At 43.3% G+C, this 18,793-nt stretch overlaps 4 protein-coding genes and 1 non-coding gene across 8 annotated transcripts; 3 read left to right on the top strand and 2 right to left on the bottom strand.

The window, feature by feature from the left end:
• Positions 1–180: 180 nt before the first annotated feature.
• Positions 181–263, top strand: tRNA:Leu-CAG-1-1 (transfer RNA:Leucine-CAG 1-1). Its single transcript has one exon. It is a non-coding gene; the product is annotated as a tRNA-Leu (tRNA).
• Positions 264–8,413: 8,150 nt separating this feature from the next.
• Positions 8,414–9,810, top strand: Jon44E (Jonah 44E). Of its 2 annotated transcripts, none has more exons than NM_001299274.1 (1): positions 8,414–9,810. In NM_001299274.1, exon 1 carries the CDS (start codon positions 8,435–8,437, stop codon positions 9,248–9,250), a length of 816 nt encoding a protein of 271 aa, NP_001286203.1. In that variant the 5' UTR covers positions 8,414–8,434; the 3' UTR covers positions 9,251–9,810. The 2 variants fall into 2 exon arrangements, with proteins under 2 accessions (NP_001286203.1, NP_724699.1); NM_165618.2 differs by having other exon boundaries at positions 8,414–9,313.
• Positions 9,762–13,211, bottom strand: CG8586 (uncharacterized protein). Of its 3 annotated transcripts, none has more exons than NM_001299276.1 (3): positions 12,681–12,763; positions 11,746–12,217; positions 9,762–11,679 (listed from the first exon to the last, which is right to left on the bottom strand). In NM_001299276.1, the coding sequence occupies exons 2-3, from the start codon at positions 12,199–12,201 to the stop codon at positions 10,801–10,803; spliced, it is 1,335 nt and encodes a 444-aa protein (NP_001286205.1). In that variant the 5' UTR covers positions 12,202–12,217; positions 12,681–12,763; the 3' UTR covers positions 9,762–10,800. The 3 variants fall into 3 exon arrangements, with proteins under 3 accessions (NP_001286205.1, NP_001286204.1, NP_610402.1); NM_001299275.1 differs by lacking the exon at positions 12,681–12,763 and adding an exon at positions 13,034–13,211 and having other exon boundaries at positions 10,705–11,679; NM_136558.3 differs by having other exon boundaries at positions 10,705–11,679.
• A 182-nt stretch (positions 13,212–13,393) lies between these two features.
• CG8738 (uncharacterized protein) lies at positions 13,394–15,549 on the top strand. Its single transcript, NM_136559.3, has 2 exons — positions 13,394–14,088; positions 14,616–15,549. The coding sequence occupies exons 1-2, from the start codon at positions 13,585–13,587 to the stop codon at positions 15,489–15,491; spliced, it is 1,380 nt and encodes a 459-aa protein (NP_610403.1). The 5' UTR covers positions 13,394–13,584; the 3' UTR covers positions 15,492–15,549.
• Positions 15,550–17,657: 2,108 nt separating this feature from the next.
• On the bottom strand, positions 17,658–18,760 carry CG8584 (uncharacterized protein). Its single transcript, NM_136560.2, has one exon. The coding sequence runs from the start codon at positions 18,592–18,594 to the stop codon at positions 17,713–17,715; it is 882 nt and encodes a 293-aa protein (NP_610404.1). The 5' UTR covers positions 18,595–18,760; the 3' UTR covers positions 17,658–17,712.
• Positions 18,761–18,793: the final 33 nt, after the last annotated feature.

An 18,793-nucleotide genomic window follows, 5' to 3' on the forward strand; every position in this document is an offset into this window, starting at 1 on the left:
TATTAGTTTAAAATTGGGAACTATTCGTGAAGATAAATTTATCGAATATCTGGTTTGAAATCGAGTTTTTCCTATCGATCAATGGTCAGCTTATCAAAGCTCCCTAGAACTTTTTACTGTGCTTTTGACTAGATCAAATGGCTTGTGAACTTTTTGGTGCGCAGTCCACTCAGCGATCAAGTCAGGATGGCCGAGTGGTCTAAGGCGCTGCGTTCAGGTCGCAGTCTACTCTGTAGGCGTGGGTTCGAATCCCACTTCTGACAAGAACTTTTTTTATCTTTTTTAATAAAAAATAAAAATCTTTTTTAATTTCACCATTAATTACTTATTTGTTCTTCTTACCATGCCGCGGTCAGCGTTAATTGCACTGTACAATCCGCAAGCTCGACGGATTCGCTCAGCCGCATTAATTTGTTTGAGCCTTTGACTTGTTCGCTTGCACTTGTATGCCAATGTAAATGACACAATTAGCACGCCTCGCTGCGTCCACTCGCTGCAGTGTTTACTGTAGTGTCATTGCCCCCCGCCGTGCCGTGTTTGTTTGCCCCCGTGCCACTGTTTGCTTACTCCAACGGCTTTGAGCATATTTAAGGCCTTACAAAAACAAGGAATGGTTAATGTCTTACTGGCAAATAATGAGCACCCGGGATCATCAGTGGTTAATGCTAATTTTAGAACCAAGTTGCCACTGTGCACTTCTTTACCAAAACACTTACATATCAGCTGACCCACAATTTCACACAGAGTCACACACCCACAAAATTAGTTTTTTAACACCTTTTTTAATTCGTTAGAAAATATGAAAATATATAAACCAAATCCACAAATGGAGTAACGCCTAGAGCATATACAATTTTCTAAATACGCCAAATAAATATTAAAAGTTAGAGACGCAGGACGGGATACATAATATATATCCTTGAAGGTATAGTATTTTTTAAATATAGTAATCATGTTTAATTGATTTTACAGCTTTGTCTTTATTGCATGTAAATACCCTTTCATTGGCTAATTTGATCTGTAGTACTTGGCTTGGTTGTTTTTATATTTTTTCCATTTTATATACATTTATAAATAATAAAAGGTGTATAACTATTTCGCTATTTTGCTTATAATAATTAATTACGTTATAACAAAATATAATTTTATACCCTACCCCAATATCTTAAGCGACTCACCTATTTTTATCTTCGTGAGTGTGCATGTGCAACTCAAGAACTGCAGGAAACTTAACAAGAATTTTACCACGGAATGGCACTCCCCCCAAAAAAAAAATCAGAATTCTGAGACTTCAGCTGGATGCGATGACACTAATAAAATTAATAGACCATGTCTGACTGACGGAGAATGGGGAATATGGAGCACAGCATTTCCCATAAACCCACAAGGATTCATACTCAAACGTCACGCTCAATGGATTTTGAATGACAGACCATGGCTGAGAAGGACGAGAAGTCGCAGATAAAAGTGCCAAAAAAAACCGCATACATTCCGGAAAACGATAAAAGCTCACATATTGTTTTTTTTTATTAATTTATTATTTCGGATAATGTTCATCTTGATTTAATTAATATGGTTTTAAAATAAAAATTATTATTGGGAGAATAAGTCGAAAAGGGGGCGAAAGGACCAACTTACTACAATACATAGTAGAATGCCAAATTTGCAATCAAATCGTACTGCTTTAATCCGGAGTACTGAGATGCACTGAAGAGACTGAAATGTTAAGCAGATTCGAGCTTAGCTCAAACAGAAACGGTTTCAGTAAGAGCACCCGATACATATTTATGCGTATCTGAAACCGAAATGCAACTGGCAGATGCATCTACATCTACAAGAACTGGAGCTGCGTCATTTGGGCGGATGCGTGACTGTGGCTTTTCCTCTGTTTGATGCATTCGACAAAACGAAACTTAGTCAAATGGGAATTTGCATCGCGGCGGGGCTCTGACCTCTCATGACACATTCTCCATATCTGGCATTTGCATTTTTACTGCAAATTCGAAATCGATTGTGATGTTCCCTCAACGGACTTGGGTTACATCTCTGTTTCGAATAAGATGCGAACAATGAGCAGTGAACTGACTGCGTTTTATTGGCCTGGAGCAACAGAAGGCCATATTTGCTGGGATATTTATCTAGTCAATGTTGTAATCTCAATACTTTTGCCCGCCATTCCATTTCCGCCCGGGCCATGTCGAACATGTCCTTCTCATACGGCGTCTGATTTCCGCTTTGCGCTCCGGCGAACTGCGGATGATGGACTGGGACTGACAGGCCGTCCGTGTCAGTGGGCGTGTTCCCCTCGTCCTTTCTAGTGAAAGTTGTCTCTAGTGTGCCAGTTACTTTCGATGGCATTGAAAGCGTAATTTAACATTTGCAATTGATAAATTAAGTGCATTCATTTGTTGACACACAATATTAATGGTTTCAGGAACAAGTTAGACGGAGGTATCTCTTGAATAAGAGAGATCTTATTATTATCCTATTTGATTTGTATACTTAATTGCATAATTTAATGCGTAATTATACACCATTGAGACTTAATTGCTAAACAATGCATCCAGCTCAAATTTATAATCTGCGTATTTGAAAGTATATAATTAAATGTGCATCAGCGTGCGTAGATGCAAGCAAAGTTTTTGAGACAAGTCGGATGCCTCCTCGAAAGCCAACTGCTGCGCTTAACAAGAATTCTTTACGCCGTGTTGCACATTTTGCGAATGTTGGCAAGTTCAAGCGGCTGTGAAAATGCACACGCTTTCCGCCGGCGGAATGGTCCATGGTGCTCCCCGTTTTCAGCAACTACAGCCATTTGATAAGCATCACTGCCACTATATAGCTGTTTGAACGACAACAAAATGCCGCACGTGTTGCAAGTTCATAGAATTGAACAACTTTCTCTATGAGCCAGTGCATAAATATGCCGTCTCGCAGGGCATGACTATTTTAACGCACAATAGCGGGGTAGAAATACAGATAATGGACATTCTAATAAATTGTCAAATTTGTTTCAACAGTACTGAGATTTTAAACATTTATTTATAGTTCCTAGAGCTGTATTTGTGTTCTGTGAAAAAAATGCCATCAAAAATTCCGAATGCCATAAAATGTTTGAATCGGAATTATGAGCCATTAATCTACGTCCGTTTGTCTGTCCGTATGAACTCACAAAAACGCTCGAAACGCCAACATTTTTGAAAAGTGTTTTGTTTTAATTTGATTGATTTCTATGGAATTGAGTTTTAAATTTCTTCTTCGCACTCCCGCTAGTTGAGTAAGCTGGTAAATGACAGTCGAGGAAATCTTACCAACTTGTATCTCAAGCCTAGAACTGAATTACTGCGGTAGGGTAAATTAAAAATAATATATATTTAAGTACAGTAAAATTATACTATTTTAATTATTATTATTTTTTTATTTATTTGCACCCATACCAGCGGGGAAACATCGCATGTATTTCCCGTTTATCTGCAACTGCATTTCTTTCGTTCTCTTTCAGATAGTTAACGGTAAAGTTGGGACTTTGGATACAGCGCAGTCGCAAAGAGCGACTTTCTCTCTGAGAGAAAAGCTCTTGATAGTTCTGAAAGTGCAACTAATTTTAATCAAAACATATCGAACCCCACGAACTCAACTTCCTCACCGGCATTTCCAACATTTGTTTGTTTCCATTCGAAGATTTCCATAGCCGAACTGGGCGAACATTTGATTGAATTGTTATTGTTACGAGAGTGGGGCGCATGCTATTTGTTGTTTGTATAGATTTGTACCTGTCCTCCTGGCCCCTCACTTTTCCCCTCTGTCAGGATTGTCTTCCTTTTCGGGCTTTTCTATTGCCATTTGGAAAAGTGCACTTTTCGGGCTGCGGTCTGAGTGTTGTGTGTCTGTGTTTGTGTGTGTGTTTGTGTGCTTGTGTGCTTGTTTTGTTCAAATAACTAGTACAACGAATGTACGGGAGTGGATTTTTGCAGATAGCAACTTCACCGATGTATCCGTATTCGTATTTGTCTGCATCTGGAATTTTTGGTCGAGCGAATTGGTCTACTTAATGCTTGAGTAGTCGTTGTTTTTCCACGTAAGCCCAATGCGACCCTGACCTATTTATTTAGTCCATCTATTTCTTTCTATTTCCCCATTCCATTGTGATAGAGTCGACTGAACTGAACTGACTGTTGTTCGAAACTTATTTGCATATTATGTCCTTCACAGGCAGTTACACATTCACACGTGCAGACGTCATTCCCACGTCACTCATCGTTGTGTCATCAGTTGGAAAAGCAAGTGCACAGGGAAAATGGATGGTTATTTTGCCAAATGGCAAAAGTAATCTATATATAACTTTAAGCATCGATGTGGCTAGTCCGATTCATGTTGAGATTAAACGATGATTAATTCATACAAATATGGTTGGCTTTAGGGCTTGAAAACTGCATTCAATATTTTTGTCCTGTGTGCCATTCCCGTTATTTCATCCATTTCATTCATTTGACACACAGTGATCCATGTCCGTCATTGTGAGTGGGCCAAGTGTCACCGACAATGACCGGCAAATGTCGGGCACAAACGTTTAATTGACATAATTAGCTGCCTGTCTTCTCGAATTTGTCTGCCACAAATGGAGTCAGTCTGTTTTGATTACCCAAGCGGTGAAAGTGCTCATATGCGCAAATAGAAAACAACTGACACGCACGTCGAGCTAATGTTGCGTTTTGTTAAATGTTTAATTTATTTAACCTCTCATTCGGAAATCGAACCCTTATGATTAATTAAATATGCATATTTATTCCACACATATATAGGCTAAATCATTTACATGTATCAGAACATTCAGTGATATCAATTCCAAAATTTAATAACGATTTTGAAAATATTTTTTGCAGAACTAGTATGTATATACTATACATTCAGTTTATCGTACAGCTATTGTTGTATGGGTACAAAAATAAAAAGCTTGTGCTGAAACTATTAATAGACATTCTTTTTAAATAGGCATATAGTAAAATGCGTACTATTTTTTCCAAAAATTAGAGCAGGTATCTTAGCTTTAAGAGTTGGCTTTGAGCGCACCTGCAGCAGGATTGGTGGAGTGAAACATTTTCCCGGCATGTTGTCGACATTTTTATGGCTGCCACGTTTGCTTACTGTCCCGGTCCGTATCCTTCTCCTTTCGCCTGCCAGCCACTTGGCTGCCCAATTAAAAGTTTTAGCACATTTTCACTTGAAATTAATTGTCGGTGAACGTAATTCATGTCCGAGACACAATTGCGCTAAAGGAGCGCAGCACAGGACCCAGGACTCACAAACAACAACCGAAAGGGAACAGGACAAGCAAATGTGGCCAAGTGCACCATCGTCAATAAAGAGAAAGGATGGCAGGAGATAGCCGAAAGTATTTAGGGCTGGTGCTGCTTTGTAGTTGCTAGCTGTTGCATACTTATGTGCGCTAATGCCGAAACATTTCAACTAACTGCCCAATTTCGAAGCTTTCAGGCAAGAAAACTATGCGCATCTCAAGTTCCTGTAGATTGCAGTCAGAAAAACTAGTCAGGACTATTTAGGCAAAGTGTGTACTGGAAAGGGAAAGTCTAAGAGTTATACGGATCCTCTAATCGCAAGTGAGGATTTATATTTTGTTGAAGGTGCATGCTAACTAAACTAAGAGAAACTTAGAGGCGGACTGCAGAACTGTTGATACTAATTAATAATATATATACTTTACGGGGTTATCTTCACTGCTTTGCAATCTTGCGACTGAATTCAATATTCTTGGGTATAAATAAACGAAAAATGCCCCCTTTTTTCTTTTTCTCTTAAAGCTTTACGTAATTTGCATTACCTTTAAAAACAAAGGTAAATATATAAATATATTCCTTTACACATCGTCAAAACAATTTACATAATGATGTGACGTTTAACCACCTCATTATGTACATATTTAACAGTTAAAAATGTCTGACCTTAAAAGGAAAATTACATTTTCTGAACAATGGAAAACATCATTAAAGCGAAACTACACAAATCATGGCGGAAAAGCGAGGTCGAGTTGAAGGGTCGCCGGTTATTTGGCCAGTTCCCAGCGAAAGCCATAAATATCAGCTCACCGCCATTTGGCAGGGACAAAATGAAAATTTTCAATTAAGTTAAAGGCCACTGTCGATAGCTAGCCAATGTCATTAGCAGGTAGAGGAGCCGGAGTTTTAGCACGAGCAGCCAGGCTACAGGACATAAATTAAAATCGAAGCCATGGCAATTTAATGTCCATTCAATGGCAGTCCGTGGCAGGCAGGTGGCCATAAAATGGCATAAAACGGAACATTTCGGTGTTTAAATAATGCTAGAAATTGCATTTAGAATCTATCTGCCTTTGGCAGATGGGGATTGGAGTATTCTGACCGCCGCAACTAATTGACAATTCAAAATGTTTTGGGATGTCGAGTGGAGCTGGCGTGCCGGTCATAAAGTTAATAAGCAATTTGCATAACAAATTGTCTAAAACGCTGACAACATGTCGCACGGAATGGAATGGCCGAATGTGAATCCGAATGGGACCGAGAGTGCAAATCTGCCGGGCTAATTTTGCAAGCGTGCATGTTGCGTATACGCAGTGTGGCCCGTCGAGTGGGAGCATGCATTTAATTGTTTCCAACCGCACAATCCCATTCCCATTCCCAGTCCCAGTCCCTCCGGTCATGGCACTTCGGATTTTTGCAAATGTGCATGAACGTAATTTATTCTCGGGCTGTTAATTAGCGCGACAACATTCCAGCGGCCGAGGCGGACGGTTAATTAATCGACTAATGGAGTACCTTTTGGTCTGATCTTTGGATGGCTTAAAGCCATTATCGGGGATTTATGACTTTTCAATTAACGCATTCTAGCCGAGTTAGCCGAGTCATTAGGAAACGATGACGAGCTTATAAGGTTTCACGAAAAGAACGACAGTTGGTTATTTATAACATATTTCTATGTTTCTTTAAGTTAATCAATAGAAACTGTATGTTTATGCATTTTAACAGAAATCTCCGAGAATTTAATTTCTTTGTGGCATATAATGTGACAAAGCAGTATCCAAATAGAAAACGGCATAGTAATGATCATAGGTAAGCTTTGCGACTCTAATACCATTTATCTCAATAGCTTGGAACTTCCCTTCCCAATTTGCTCGCTGTGCCTTCCGGCGCTGCAGCCTTAGTTTCAGTTTCCCGGTTCCACATGCGGCTCTTCCGGAACAGGGTATCTGAATAACACGATTATGGGTGCGTTTAGTGGACCTTCCACGGCAATTAGCCCGTGTCAATTGTTCATGCCGCCGAGTGTGGGCGCGTGCGTGGGGCATTAGTGGATGCTTTTTTCTCCCACATCGGAATGACCTGTATGCATAACGCTCGGATATGCACATACGTGCATATATATGTATGTGGCAGGCAACTAGCTAACTGCCATTTGCAGCTGTTTCTATTTCCGTTCACTGGCCACAAAGCAGCAACGCTCCTCAGTCTGTCCATTCCGTCCGTTTTGTCCGTTTCGTCCGCTCCATTTTCCCCTGGGCACTACATCATTTGTAATTTGATGGCTGGGCTGGGGGACAAGGAGGGGCCGGGGACAAAGGGACAGACAGATGGCAAGGAACTGTGCCTCAAAGTATGCAACACAATTGCGGCCAGGGCCATTATAATTGCACACACACAAAGCAACACAATCGCTCAAACACGAACACAGCCCTTTCCATCTCTGCCCATCGAGATGCATTTGCTGTTAGCAGTTGCATTTTGCATTATGCTTTGCTATAATTAAATGATTATCAATTTGGCAAATATTTGATTGTGCCCTGCTTGCGCAAGGAAAGCTAATCAAGCGTAAATTGATCTCAGCATGCACAAATAAATGACCAGAGCTCTAGTCTAAGGTATCAGGGCTTCTTTTCGATGAGGGAAAAGGAATATCGTACCATTATGAACGAATTCTCTTTATATTGTCCTTTTTTATTCATTTAGGTACCAACTATAAGTTCCCAACTGTTAGTTTGTAATCTATTCTTAAAATTTAACAAACGAATATTATAATATTTGACTAGCAATGGAACAAGTTAATAGTAATAACTTTTAAACAGTCAATTAAACCATAAATCTGTTTTCGGTCTTTTTGTTTACAAAATTAAAATGGTCATCAAGAAAAAAATATTTTACAAAGCCTATTCTACATTTAAACCAAAAACAGGAAGTGGTGATTGTAGCTTTCCATCGCTAAAGGATAATTTATTAAGCTCGAAACCCTAGTGATTGCTTATCTAATCCATTCTGGAGTTTCTACAAAATTCAAAATAACCTAGATTTATGAGTGCGAATAAAAGATAGCCTTTCGCTGAGCTCCGATAAGGTTGCCATATAAAGAGTTGGTTGGGCCGTCGCTGGCCAGTTGTTCGTTGACCAACATGAAGCTCTTTGTTTTCCTAGCCTGTCTGGCTGTCGCCTCTGCCGGAGTGGTGCCCTCCGAGTCCGCCAGGGCTGTCCCAGTGAAGGACATGCCACGCGCCGGCAAGATCGAGGGTCGCATTACCAATGGATACCCGGCCTACGAGGGCAAGATTCCCTACATTGTCGGACTGAGCTTCAACGATGGCGGCTACTGGTGCGGGGGTTCCATCATCGACCACACCTGGGTCCTGACCGCAGCCCACTGCACGAACAGCGCTAACCATGTGCTCATCTACTTCGGAGCCAGCTTCCGTCACGAGGCCCAGTACACCCACTGGGTGAGCCGCAGCGACATGATCCAACATCCCGACTGGAACGACTTCCTGAACAACGACATCGCTCTGATCCGCATCCCCCACGTGGACTTCTGGAGCTTGGTCAACAAGGTGGAGTTGCCCAGCTACAACGATCGCTACAACAGCTACTCCGGCTGGTGGGCAGTGGCCTCTGGATGGGGTCTGACAGACAACAACAGCGGCATGTCCAACTACCTGAACTGCGTCGATGTCCAGATTATTGACAACAACGACTGCCGCAACTACTACGGTAGCAACTACATCACCGACAACACCATCTGCATCAACACCGACGGCGGCAAGTCCTCCTGCAGCGGTGACTCCGGTGGTCCCTTGGTCCTGCACGATAACAACCGCATCGTGGGCATCGTATCCTTCGGCAGCGGAGAGGGCTGTACCGCCGGCCGCCCCGCCGGATTCACTCGTGTCACCGGATACCTGGACTGGATCCGCGACCACACCGGCATTGTCTACTAAGAACTGTGTTTTGATAAAGCAATCATATAAAAAGCTATTTAATTTCTTCTGTTTGCATATACTTAAAGTGTTGCCCAAGTGGTCTTGTTAAATTGAGTGGGAAGTTCCGATCAAAGAACAGGGAACGATCAAGGTGTAAAATCAGTACTCGATAAGCACCGTAGGCCTCCAGCGATAAGTTGGCTTTTAAGTACTGAATGTAAATTATAAATATGGCCATTATTTATTGGCTCTGATTTATTAGGAATTCAAAGACATTTAAAAACATCGCCTCATGTGGGACCCTACTACCAATATCTTATCTTCACACAGTTGAACCTCTAGTTTGTCAAATTTTTATTTACTTTTAATATACTTAAAAGTATATCGTTTCTTTATTGTATTAAAAAAGGCGATTTTGTATTCAGATTATTGATAGAACTTTTAAAGGTAACTAAATTGGATAAGCAATATGTTAGGAATATTAGCAAAGATAGATAGGCCACGGAAACTTCATCAGGTTCGTGGCAAAATGCCATAGTTTTGAAAACAACAAAATCGATACAAAACGCGAGGGCCGTAAAAGTGCCTAATAAATTACGTAACGTAACGTAAAACAAAGCAAAAACTGTTTAAACAATTTACTTGAGAAATGAGTTTGTGCTCCTGGCTGGGGAATCGAGTGCCACGGTGCGGGGAGGAGGAAGGAGCTCCAGGCGGAACAGCAGGCAGCCCGAAAATCAATTCGCTACATCGCCGTTTGCTCGGCCCAGCGTGTAATTTCTCAATTTTTGGCGATTCAATGCGTTGTTTCTCTTTTTCCCCATTCCCTGAGTTGCCTCGTGGTTAATTTGGTTCCATAGCCGTGATGGTGAAGTGGAGCACGGCGTATGGGGGTGTCAAATGGGGGATAGTCCACATAGCCATCTGCCATGGCTCCACTATTTATAAGCTGCCGGCATGAAGACGCTGTGCTCCTTGGCTCGAATATCCCAGTGCCGCTCCTTTGTTCAAGGATTGCAATAAATCCAGTGACTTGGAGGTACCTCCGAGTTAAGTGCCTCGATGGAAAACTATTCCGGCGTTTAAGTTCAAGCTGGCACGGATAAATGGCGGATATAGAAGACCGACGATGGCAGATAACGTTTGTAAATGATAAGAGCTTTAAAGAGTTTCTCAGGCAGAGGGTTATTGTCCTTATTGCAGTAACAATCCACTAATTTTTCAAAGAGAACGTGGTAAAAGTAATCAATCAGGGTAGTCAACATCCAATACAAAATCCAATATTCAATTGTATTCATTATTAGAGTGTCAGTGTACAATGGGAACTCCTTCGGCGACCAGCAAATCCTTATTTTTATTGGATGAAACCAGATTAAAGTTGAAAGTTGTAAAGCTGAGTTACTCGACTATCAGATACCTGTTTCTCGGGAAAAGAGAGTCCGGGAGATATGGGTACGTGCAAGTAGCGCAATCTATCTAAACGTTATATTTTATTTGGTTAATTTTTGAAATTAAAAAACGACCTTTGCTTCTCATTTTTCATTTGCATCGTGGATTAAGGTTTAAGCTTATTGCGCCTGCAGCACGATTCCAAGTCCTCTGATCTTCTCGTCAATCCAGCCGCGCAGATGGGGCACGTTGACGTACACCGCCGGAATGTCTTCCACGGCGCACTCGACGCCCCAGGACACGATGCCCACCAGCTGGTACCGATCCATTTCGCCAGGCATTTGGCAGAAAAGCGGTGAGCCGCCGTCGCCCTTGCAGGTGTCCTTGCCAGGATCTCCGCCGGCGCAGATGAAACTCGGTCGCAGTCGGAAGCGAGCCTCGAGCCGTGTGTTCCGAAGCTTCGCCTGACACTCTTCTCGCTCCACCAGTGGCAGGTTGATCCGCTTGAGCACATGCTCCAACTTGTCGCTGCCCGCCTCCTTGGTGCCCCAACCAGTGGCGTAACAGGTGACCGATAGCAGCTGGTTGGTCAACTCCGGAGATTCCGGAGGCGGCAAGCACAGCGGCTGGATATGTGGAGCGAGACGGATGGGCTCGTCCAGGAGCAATAGTGCTATGTCGTTGTACAACGAGTTCGGATCGAATTCGGAGTGCATGATGATCTCCTTAATACGGCTGCCCTGGTGCGGATACGGCTCGTTCAGGCTGTTCAGATCCCAGTCGCCAGCTCTGGCCACCAAGGTGTCCACCGTCTCGTTGACCAGATTGTGCGAAGTGGTAACTACCAACCGCGGATGGATGAGAGTGCCGCCGCATAGAAACTCTTGGCGCCCAGTGAAGATGCCCACCATCCAAGGAAACTCTCCGAATATGGAGACGTCCTCCGAGTAGGGGAACTTGTCGTTGTCGGGTATTAGACCCTTTGGATTGCTGTAGCCGCAGTTCTTGTACTTAAAGTTCGCCTGCTTCACCAAGTACGGACTTTCGCTGTCATCCACCTGGAAAAGTTTCAATGGGTTAGTATGGATAAATATGGATACTCATATCAATGATCTTAGGCTGACCTTTTGATCTACGGCGCAACAGCGGTACAAGGACTTGCTGCACTGAATCGGGCTAATCCTCGGATTGATCAGGCTGATTCCCGAGTCGTTGATAATATTGTCGCGGCACAACTTTCTGGGTACACACTCCATGTTCTGTCCGCAGCTCTCGTTCGGCGGCGGTTCCAGGACACTGGATACCTTGTTTCGAATTGTTGAAGGCACTGTTGTGGTTCTCTCAACCAGCCATCTGTCATAGCTGTCCAGCTGGGCCTTCTCGCAGCAGACCCTTTGGGTGCCGCAGATGCGTGAGCTGCGTGGCCTAATTCCCCTTCGACCGGAATCATCCGAGTCTTCGCAACGCTTCAAAGACGTGCACCGTTCGTCCGAGAGGCACATCGCCGAAATCGTGTCCTGGCCCATCGAGAAGGCACAAAGGGACAGCAGGAGGAACACCGCTGAGATCAGCCAGCTCATCTTCGTTGGTGGGAAACTGGCGGAGAAAGAAGATGTGAAAGAACAGTAGAGATAAGTGAAGCCTTAATCTCAAATAATGCACAATTGGGGTTATCGACATCGTTGGAATGAATACTTGTGCACTGGTGATTATAGTTTAAAAACAAATCCATCATAGGAGCATAGACCTCGTTTAATAATACTTTAACACTTCTTTTATTTTTAAAAGATTTATCACTGAAAAAAACCCATTAATTGGAATAGTGTCTTAAACGTGCAATTCAAAATTATAGTTAATTATAATTAACATAGTTTTCACAAACACTTCACGTCTTAAAACGGAACTGCAATATAATCTATTAAATATGTATAAGTCAGAACAATTTGACTACACTTTATTGTAATGGTTTTATTATCAGTTGTTGCCCTTGTCGATATATAGTATATGTTACAACTAAAGTATGCGGATACGTAGGCGTATATACTGCTACCATTTATACCTATGTGCTAGTGCAGTTTAAAGCAAAGAGAACACCGATTAGAAACAATCTCGTAGCTACAGACTCGCGATGTCGACTGATCAAGTAGAGTTGAAATCGAAGCATTTATAGAACCTGCTTTCTGGGAATCTAAGCTCGGAAGAGCACGTAAGAGAGAAGTGAAGAGGAGTGGGTTTTCCCAACGCTATTTAGTTACACAGCGACACCAGGATAACAGATCCACCTACTTCTTGATCCTGTGATATCATATATAGGCGTATTTTGTATTTTTTTATGCAAACAGCAATTTCTTCGAATCAACATATATATTGTATATATTTGTTATAAATAAACTGCTTTCTATAAATAGATACCTTAAAAAATGTTGTTATTTTTCGGGAAAAATCAAATGATATTGACTTTTTCTTCAAATATATTCATTAACATATAGCATTTATTGAACATATGAAGCAATTACTCAACATAGTCGTATTTAAGGCAAAGACAATACACCGAAGTCAACACTGTAGCATATGTTTCACAAAGACGACTGATCGCCTATAGTTGAGCTCAAGATATATATATTGTTAGAACCGGCTTTCCGGATTCTGAGAAGTAAAGTGCTGCCGATCGGAAGAGAATTGAATTTGTTGAGAGCTATTAGTTGATTTTACTAATCTCCGGAGATCAGAGTCTCTCTCCCATAATTCCGCCGATCGCTGCGAGGGCAGAGTCAGTCGAAAACGCGTCGCGGCTCTTGAAAGTAATACAAAGTGAATTGCGCATTGATCCGGCTGAAATCGTAGGGGTTATTCGGATTCCAAACAAATTCCCAGCGAGTGTGTGTGCTGTTTATTGTTTGGCTGGCTCACTGTTGAACTGTGTGAACGAGTGTGGCTTTCCCATACCAATTCCAATCGTCGCCATGAATGTGGAGCAGGTGTTGCTGATCAGTCTGGCATTGATTTCCCTCGCACCGGCGATCCTCTCGATCCGCACCTGCGGGAGCCACGAGGTCTGCGTTAGCAAGAAGAAGTGCGACGAGTCGGATGATTCCGGCAAGGGGAAGCTGGTCAAGCGCATATTGGACAACAGCTGCGGGCGCGACTTGGAGTGCTGCGATAGGGAGCAGTTGGAGAACTTTGAGGCCTATCAGGCCGAGATCGAGTACCGGAATCAGCGACGAAAAAATATCTGGGCCTCCTCGGATAATCCCCTTGAAGGCGAACCGAAACCGAACCTCGTCGGCGCCAAGGAGGACGAGCCGGGCTACAAAAGCTGCGGCGTCAAGCGGGAGTGTGTTCCGCGGCACCTCTGCTCCACCGGAGTGGTCAACGAGGATGGGAGGTACATCATCAAGCCGCGCATTAACGAGGAGAGCAACTTCGGCTGCCGAGTCGTGGAGGAGTGCTGCCCGTTGGGCGATCAGGTAAGAAATCAAATCCGATCATATATTACAATCGTTTAAAATATTTTGTTGTTAGCTAGTGTACGTTTAGAAATGAAAGCTTGTTGTTGTGATTTGATTATAGGGGAAAGTAAGGTCACTTCAGGCGTGTAGTACAATTTCCAGTCACGATTCATAAAAATATCTTCTGATTGTGCTAAAGAACTGATTTGCATTTAAATCGTATTTAATCATTTAAGTTAGGCTTGTTTCTTGTTTTTTGAAAAATGGTTTTATAATCTAAAATGTATTCAACGAGAAAAAGTTTTTTATATACTTATTATCTACAGATTGTCTTGTTTTTTAATTCTTTCTATTTGCTGTTGGTGGTGTTTCTCATAAAACAATTGAGATGGAATTTTCAAAACAATTTGTGTTTTAATTTAATACAAAAGTGTCCGTAGTTGTCGTTTTGTGTGTTCGCTACGGATTTCAATTTAGTTTAATTCATTTTTACCGACTTCAATTCGACAATTTTCCATTAACGCTTAAATATACATTTTTTCCAGATAGAGGAGGGTCGCAATCCTATCCAGCGTAACGTAAAGGATTTTCTGCTGAAGGGATGCGGCTATAGCAACCCGAAGGGGCTCTACTACCAGCTGGATGGCTACAACAATGGCGAGTCCGTCTTCGCCGAGTTCCCCTGGATGGTGGCGCTGATGGACATGGAAGGCAACTTCGTCTGCGGCGGCACCCTCATCCACCCGCAGCTGGTGCTGACCAGTGCCCACAACGTGTTCAACCGGAGTGAGGACTCGCTGCTGGTTCGAGCTGGTGACTGGGACCTTAACAGCCAGACAGAGCTGCATCCCTACCAGATGCGGGCCATCAGCGAGCTGCATCGCCACGAGAACTTCAACAACCTGACCCTATACAATGACATTGCTCTGGTGGTGCTGGAGCGACCTTTCCAGGTGGCCCCGCACATACAGCCCATCTGCCTGCCGCCACCGGAGACGCCCCAAATGGAGGCTGAGTTGCGGAGTGCAAGCTGCTTGGCCACTGGGTGGGGGCTCAGGTACAGCACGTCCCGCACCATGGAAAACCTGCTAAAGCGCATCGAGCTGCCGGCGGTGGACCACGAGTCCTGCCAACGGCTGTTGCGGCACACTGTCCTGGGGCGTCGCTACAATCTCCATCCGAGCTTCACTTGTGCCGGCGGCGTAAAGGGTAAGGACACCTGCATGGGCGACGGCGGCTCCCCGTTGTTTTGCACTTTGCCTGGGCAGAAGGATCGCTACCAGCTGGTGGGCCTCGTGTCCTGGGGCATCGAATGTGCCGAGAAGGATGTGCCTGCGGCCTACACGAATGTGGCCTATTTGAGGAACTGGATCGATGAGCAGGTGACGAAGAGCGGGTTCCCATTAATAGAGGGCTTTTAGGTTACGCACACAGCTAGCTTGTAAATGAATCTCAAATAAAATTACTTTAATTAATAGCAGTTGTGTGAATTTTTTCATAATTTCATAATTTTGTCCTACTCCTCAATTTCAATTTTAAAAGTATTGGCTTGGTGAAATTGAAATATAATCTTATCTGCTTCAGCAGCACTTGCATAATTGTAAGAGATAAGTCTTATAATCATAATTTCACATTATTTCACTATTCTAGAACATATGCACGTTCAATACGTTCAAAATTACTTTGTCTTTTTCTTGCCCCGAAAAAGTTATCTTTTCTGTAAAGTTTAACATCTTACTTTGATCACCATTGTTAGCCCTCTCTGCCAAACGGTTTTAAATTACCCAATTCGTCCTCACAAAATCACGGTGTCAGTGAATAGTCGGTCGCTTAAGCCACATTGAGTGGTGGAATTGCAATGGAAATTTATGGCGGAGCAGGTGAAAGTTCTCCCGCCATTCAATGCAAGATTTATGTTCAGCTTAAGCCGCCGATTTGATTGCAGAAGGTCCTTCAAGCCGCTTAGTTTTCGGCTTGGGGGCAAAATGAATTCACTTACTTGCCGGCATCTATTCGTCTGCTGCCTTGGCGTATCAATTTGCATTGTTAATTGCTCTGGGGCACAGTTGAAAAACCACAGCGAACAATCAACTATTTCCCGTGACTCACAGTCAATTAGAATGGACTACATATATATTACAACGGCATCTTTGGGTTGTTTATTTTGACAGTGGCTTAAAAGCTGCATAGCTTCATTTGCAAGGCAAAAAGTTAATTAGTCAGTCACTTTTTCTCAATTTGCAAGCTACCACATTTTCCGGCTAATAAGCAAATTAGGCAAGGCAAACAAGAAATCCGTTGGGATAGCAGGAATAATAAAGACCACAAGAAAATGCAGATAAAAGGCCAGCGCAAACTACATTTTGTACAAAATACCAAGTACTGGAAAGATATTCTCCTGACATTTGAAAACGAAAAAGTTTTTTTTTATTTCTAGTATCACCCCTTGTGAGGGGTCTTCAGATACATAATGGATTTAACAATTTAAGATTTGCCACGGAAATCGTTTTAAAGTTTGCTCTGGACCTACGGCAAATTCACACTAGACGAAGCATAAAAAATTCAGATATCGGTAGCTAACTGAGTCACTGACTGGCTGACTGATTGCTCATACGCACCGTTGACTGCCACTGAAACTGTGCTGTGCCGCCTGCTCCTGCGCCCAGCTATCTGCTGGATTTCAATAACCAACTCTGCCGAAGCCCGTGGCTCATGGAATTCGGCTAGTTTTGCCTGCCTGCCAGCTGAAACATTTTATGGAGCTACAAATCAAAATTTGCCGGGCACACGTTCACATAAATCAGCCTGGGCCAGACTGAATCTCTTTGATCCCTAAAAAAATAGGAGAAACAAAATTATCGTAGGACTCGGGCGGCCATTTGACAATCTGCAGGAAAACTGAAATATTATCTAAACATTTCGGACAGCCATGCCCCGAAAATGTGTGCATTAAAATTGCAGCCTCGTGTGCGCAATAATTAAGAATTCAATTTAAACTTTTGCAACTTTCCTCCACAACAGGGGGCAGGCAGCATGCAGCAGGCGGTAGGATATGGCATCAGGTGGCTCAGAGTTGTGGCTGCCACTGTGGCCGTGTAAAGTCAAAAAGCCGCAACATCATTACGCTTCTGCATTTGCATGCAGCCTGAGTTCTCCGAACTTCTGCTCACACACGGAAATCGCAAAAAAGCCAGCCGGGCCAACCTGGCGTATGAGCAATGAAATGCATCTGCTCTGAGGTTGGCACATATGTGCCTGCTTTCGCCCGTGTCTCGAATGTCCTGACTTGATTAAAGGATAAACAGCCTGCACTTAGCCTGGACCGTAAGGATTAGGGTCCCTAATTTAAATACACAGCCATGATTAAAATAATAAAGCATAATTTAGACAGAAGTGTATCAAATTTGTTCAAATTTAAGAGTGCATATGCAGAATGTAGCAGCTTATCTTTTGTTTTATTCATATTCATATATTTATAATTTTATATATTATAATATTTCTTAATGATTTAATTCTTTAGAAGTAGGAAAGAATCATTATTCACCTTGTATGAAAGAATAATTAAAACATTGGGACACATATTCATTGTTTTAGGAATTTTTCTTTATTTATTCTAACCATATAGAAATACAGTGAATTCGTTCAATGATGGGATGAAATGGTAGATCGGTTATAATAATGGCGGATAACGCGCCGACCGAGAATGGAGCGAACGTCCTTGGTGAAGCGCAGGGCATCGAGGAAGGGCAGCATCTTCAGGAGCTCCGTGTCGTCGGGGTCGTAGATGAAGGTCTTAATGGGAATAGCGTTGTCGGGAAAGTCGCGGTATGCGTACGGCGAGTTGTCGATGATTAAAACGCCGCTCATGTCAGGGGTGACCAATGTCAGGTCCTTGGAGACCATTGGCGAGGAGGCTCGACAGTGCTGGCGATAGAAGCGGCGAGTAATCAATCCTCGCCCCGCGTCCAGATGGTCCACAACCTGGGCGGCATAGACCTCCAGGCTGGCCGTATAGATCACCAGGTCGTACCACTTGGACACAAAGTCCAGGAACTCGTCTACATGCGGCCGCTTGAAGACCCGGAAAACGATAGGTTCCATCCCGTCGATGGAAATATTGAGCACATAGTCCGGTTGTGCGTGTTCGGGCAACTGGCTACATCCCACGTTGTCGTGGGTGTCCGGATCGAGGTAACATGAGTGCACCAGAGTCTCATCCAGGTCCAGGACCAGGGTCTTCCGGCCAACCACGGCCAGTCTGTGGGCCATGTCCTGGGACACGGACACTTCCCGGTAGCTAAGCCCCAGATATGTACGTAGGATCGTACATGCCTTCTCCGCCACACGGGCCAGCAGGCGTCTGATGTAGGTGCCCAGGTCGCTGGAGAGCAGGATCAAGACGAGCCCCCGGCGATCGGAGCTCGAACGCGATCTCTGGAGATTGCTGACCACAGCGACGGCAAACTGACCTGATGGAGCGAGCTTGTCTAAATCAGCAGACTGTGCGGGCAGCTGACTGACCATTTTGCACCCGAGTCCTTTCTTTTTCAATGCACAGGCTAGTGGAGTCGGCTCGCTGTCTTACATTATATCCCGTCCTTACATTGGAGTCAATTTAAGAGTTCTGCTGGTGTATTGGGCCGAATGGGAAGTGTCAGTAGACGCAGGGCTGACAGGGATCCCCGAAAACTCTACCCTTAAATGTTACTCATTGACAGTTCTA

This window comes from Drosophila melanogaster, chromosome 2R (genome assembly GCF_000001215.4).
Source record: "Drosophila melanogaster chromosome 2R".
NCBI classification, from domain to species: domain Eukaryota; kingdom Metazoa; phylum Arthropoda; class Insecta; order Diptera; family Drosophilidae; genus Drosophila; species Drosophila melanogaster.

Excerpts from the sequence above, each read along its gene's own strand:
- Jon44E (NM_001299274.1), top strand. The coding sequence starts at position 8,435 with ATGAAGCTCTTTGTTTTCCTAGCCTGTCTGGCTGTCGCCTCTGCCGGA.
- CG8586 (NM_001299276.1), bottom strand. The coding sequence starts at position 12,201 with ATGAGCTGGCTGATCTCAGCGGTGTTCCTCCTGCTGTCCCTTTGTGCC. Across the intron at positions 11,680-11,745 it reads GTTGCGCCGTAGATCAAAAG|GTGGATGACAGCGAAAGTCC; the intron begins GTCAGCCTAAGA and ends AAACTTTTCCAG.
- CG8738 (NM_136559.3), top strand. The coding sequence starts at position 13,585 with ATGAATGTGGAGCAGGTGTTGCTGATCAGTCTGGCATTGATTTCCCTC. Across the intron at positions 14,089-14,615 it reads GCTGCCCGTTGGGCGATCAG|ATAGAGGAGGGTCGCAATCC; the intron begins GTAAGAAATCAA and ends CATTTTTTCCAG.
- CG8584 (NM_136560.2), bottom strand. The coding sequence starts at position 18,594 with ATGGTCAGTCAGCTGCCCGCACAGTCTGCTGATTTAGACAAGCTCGCT.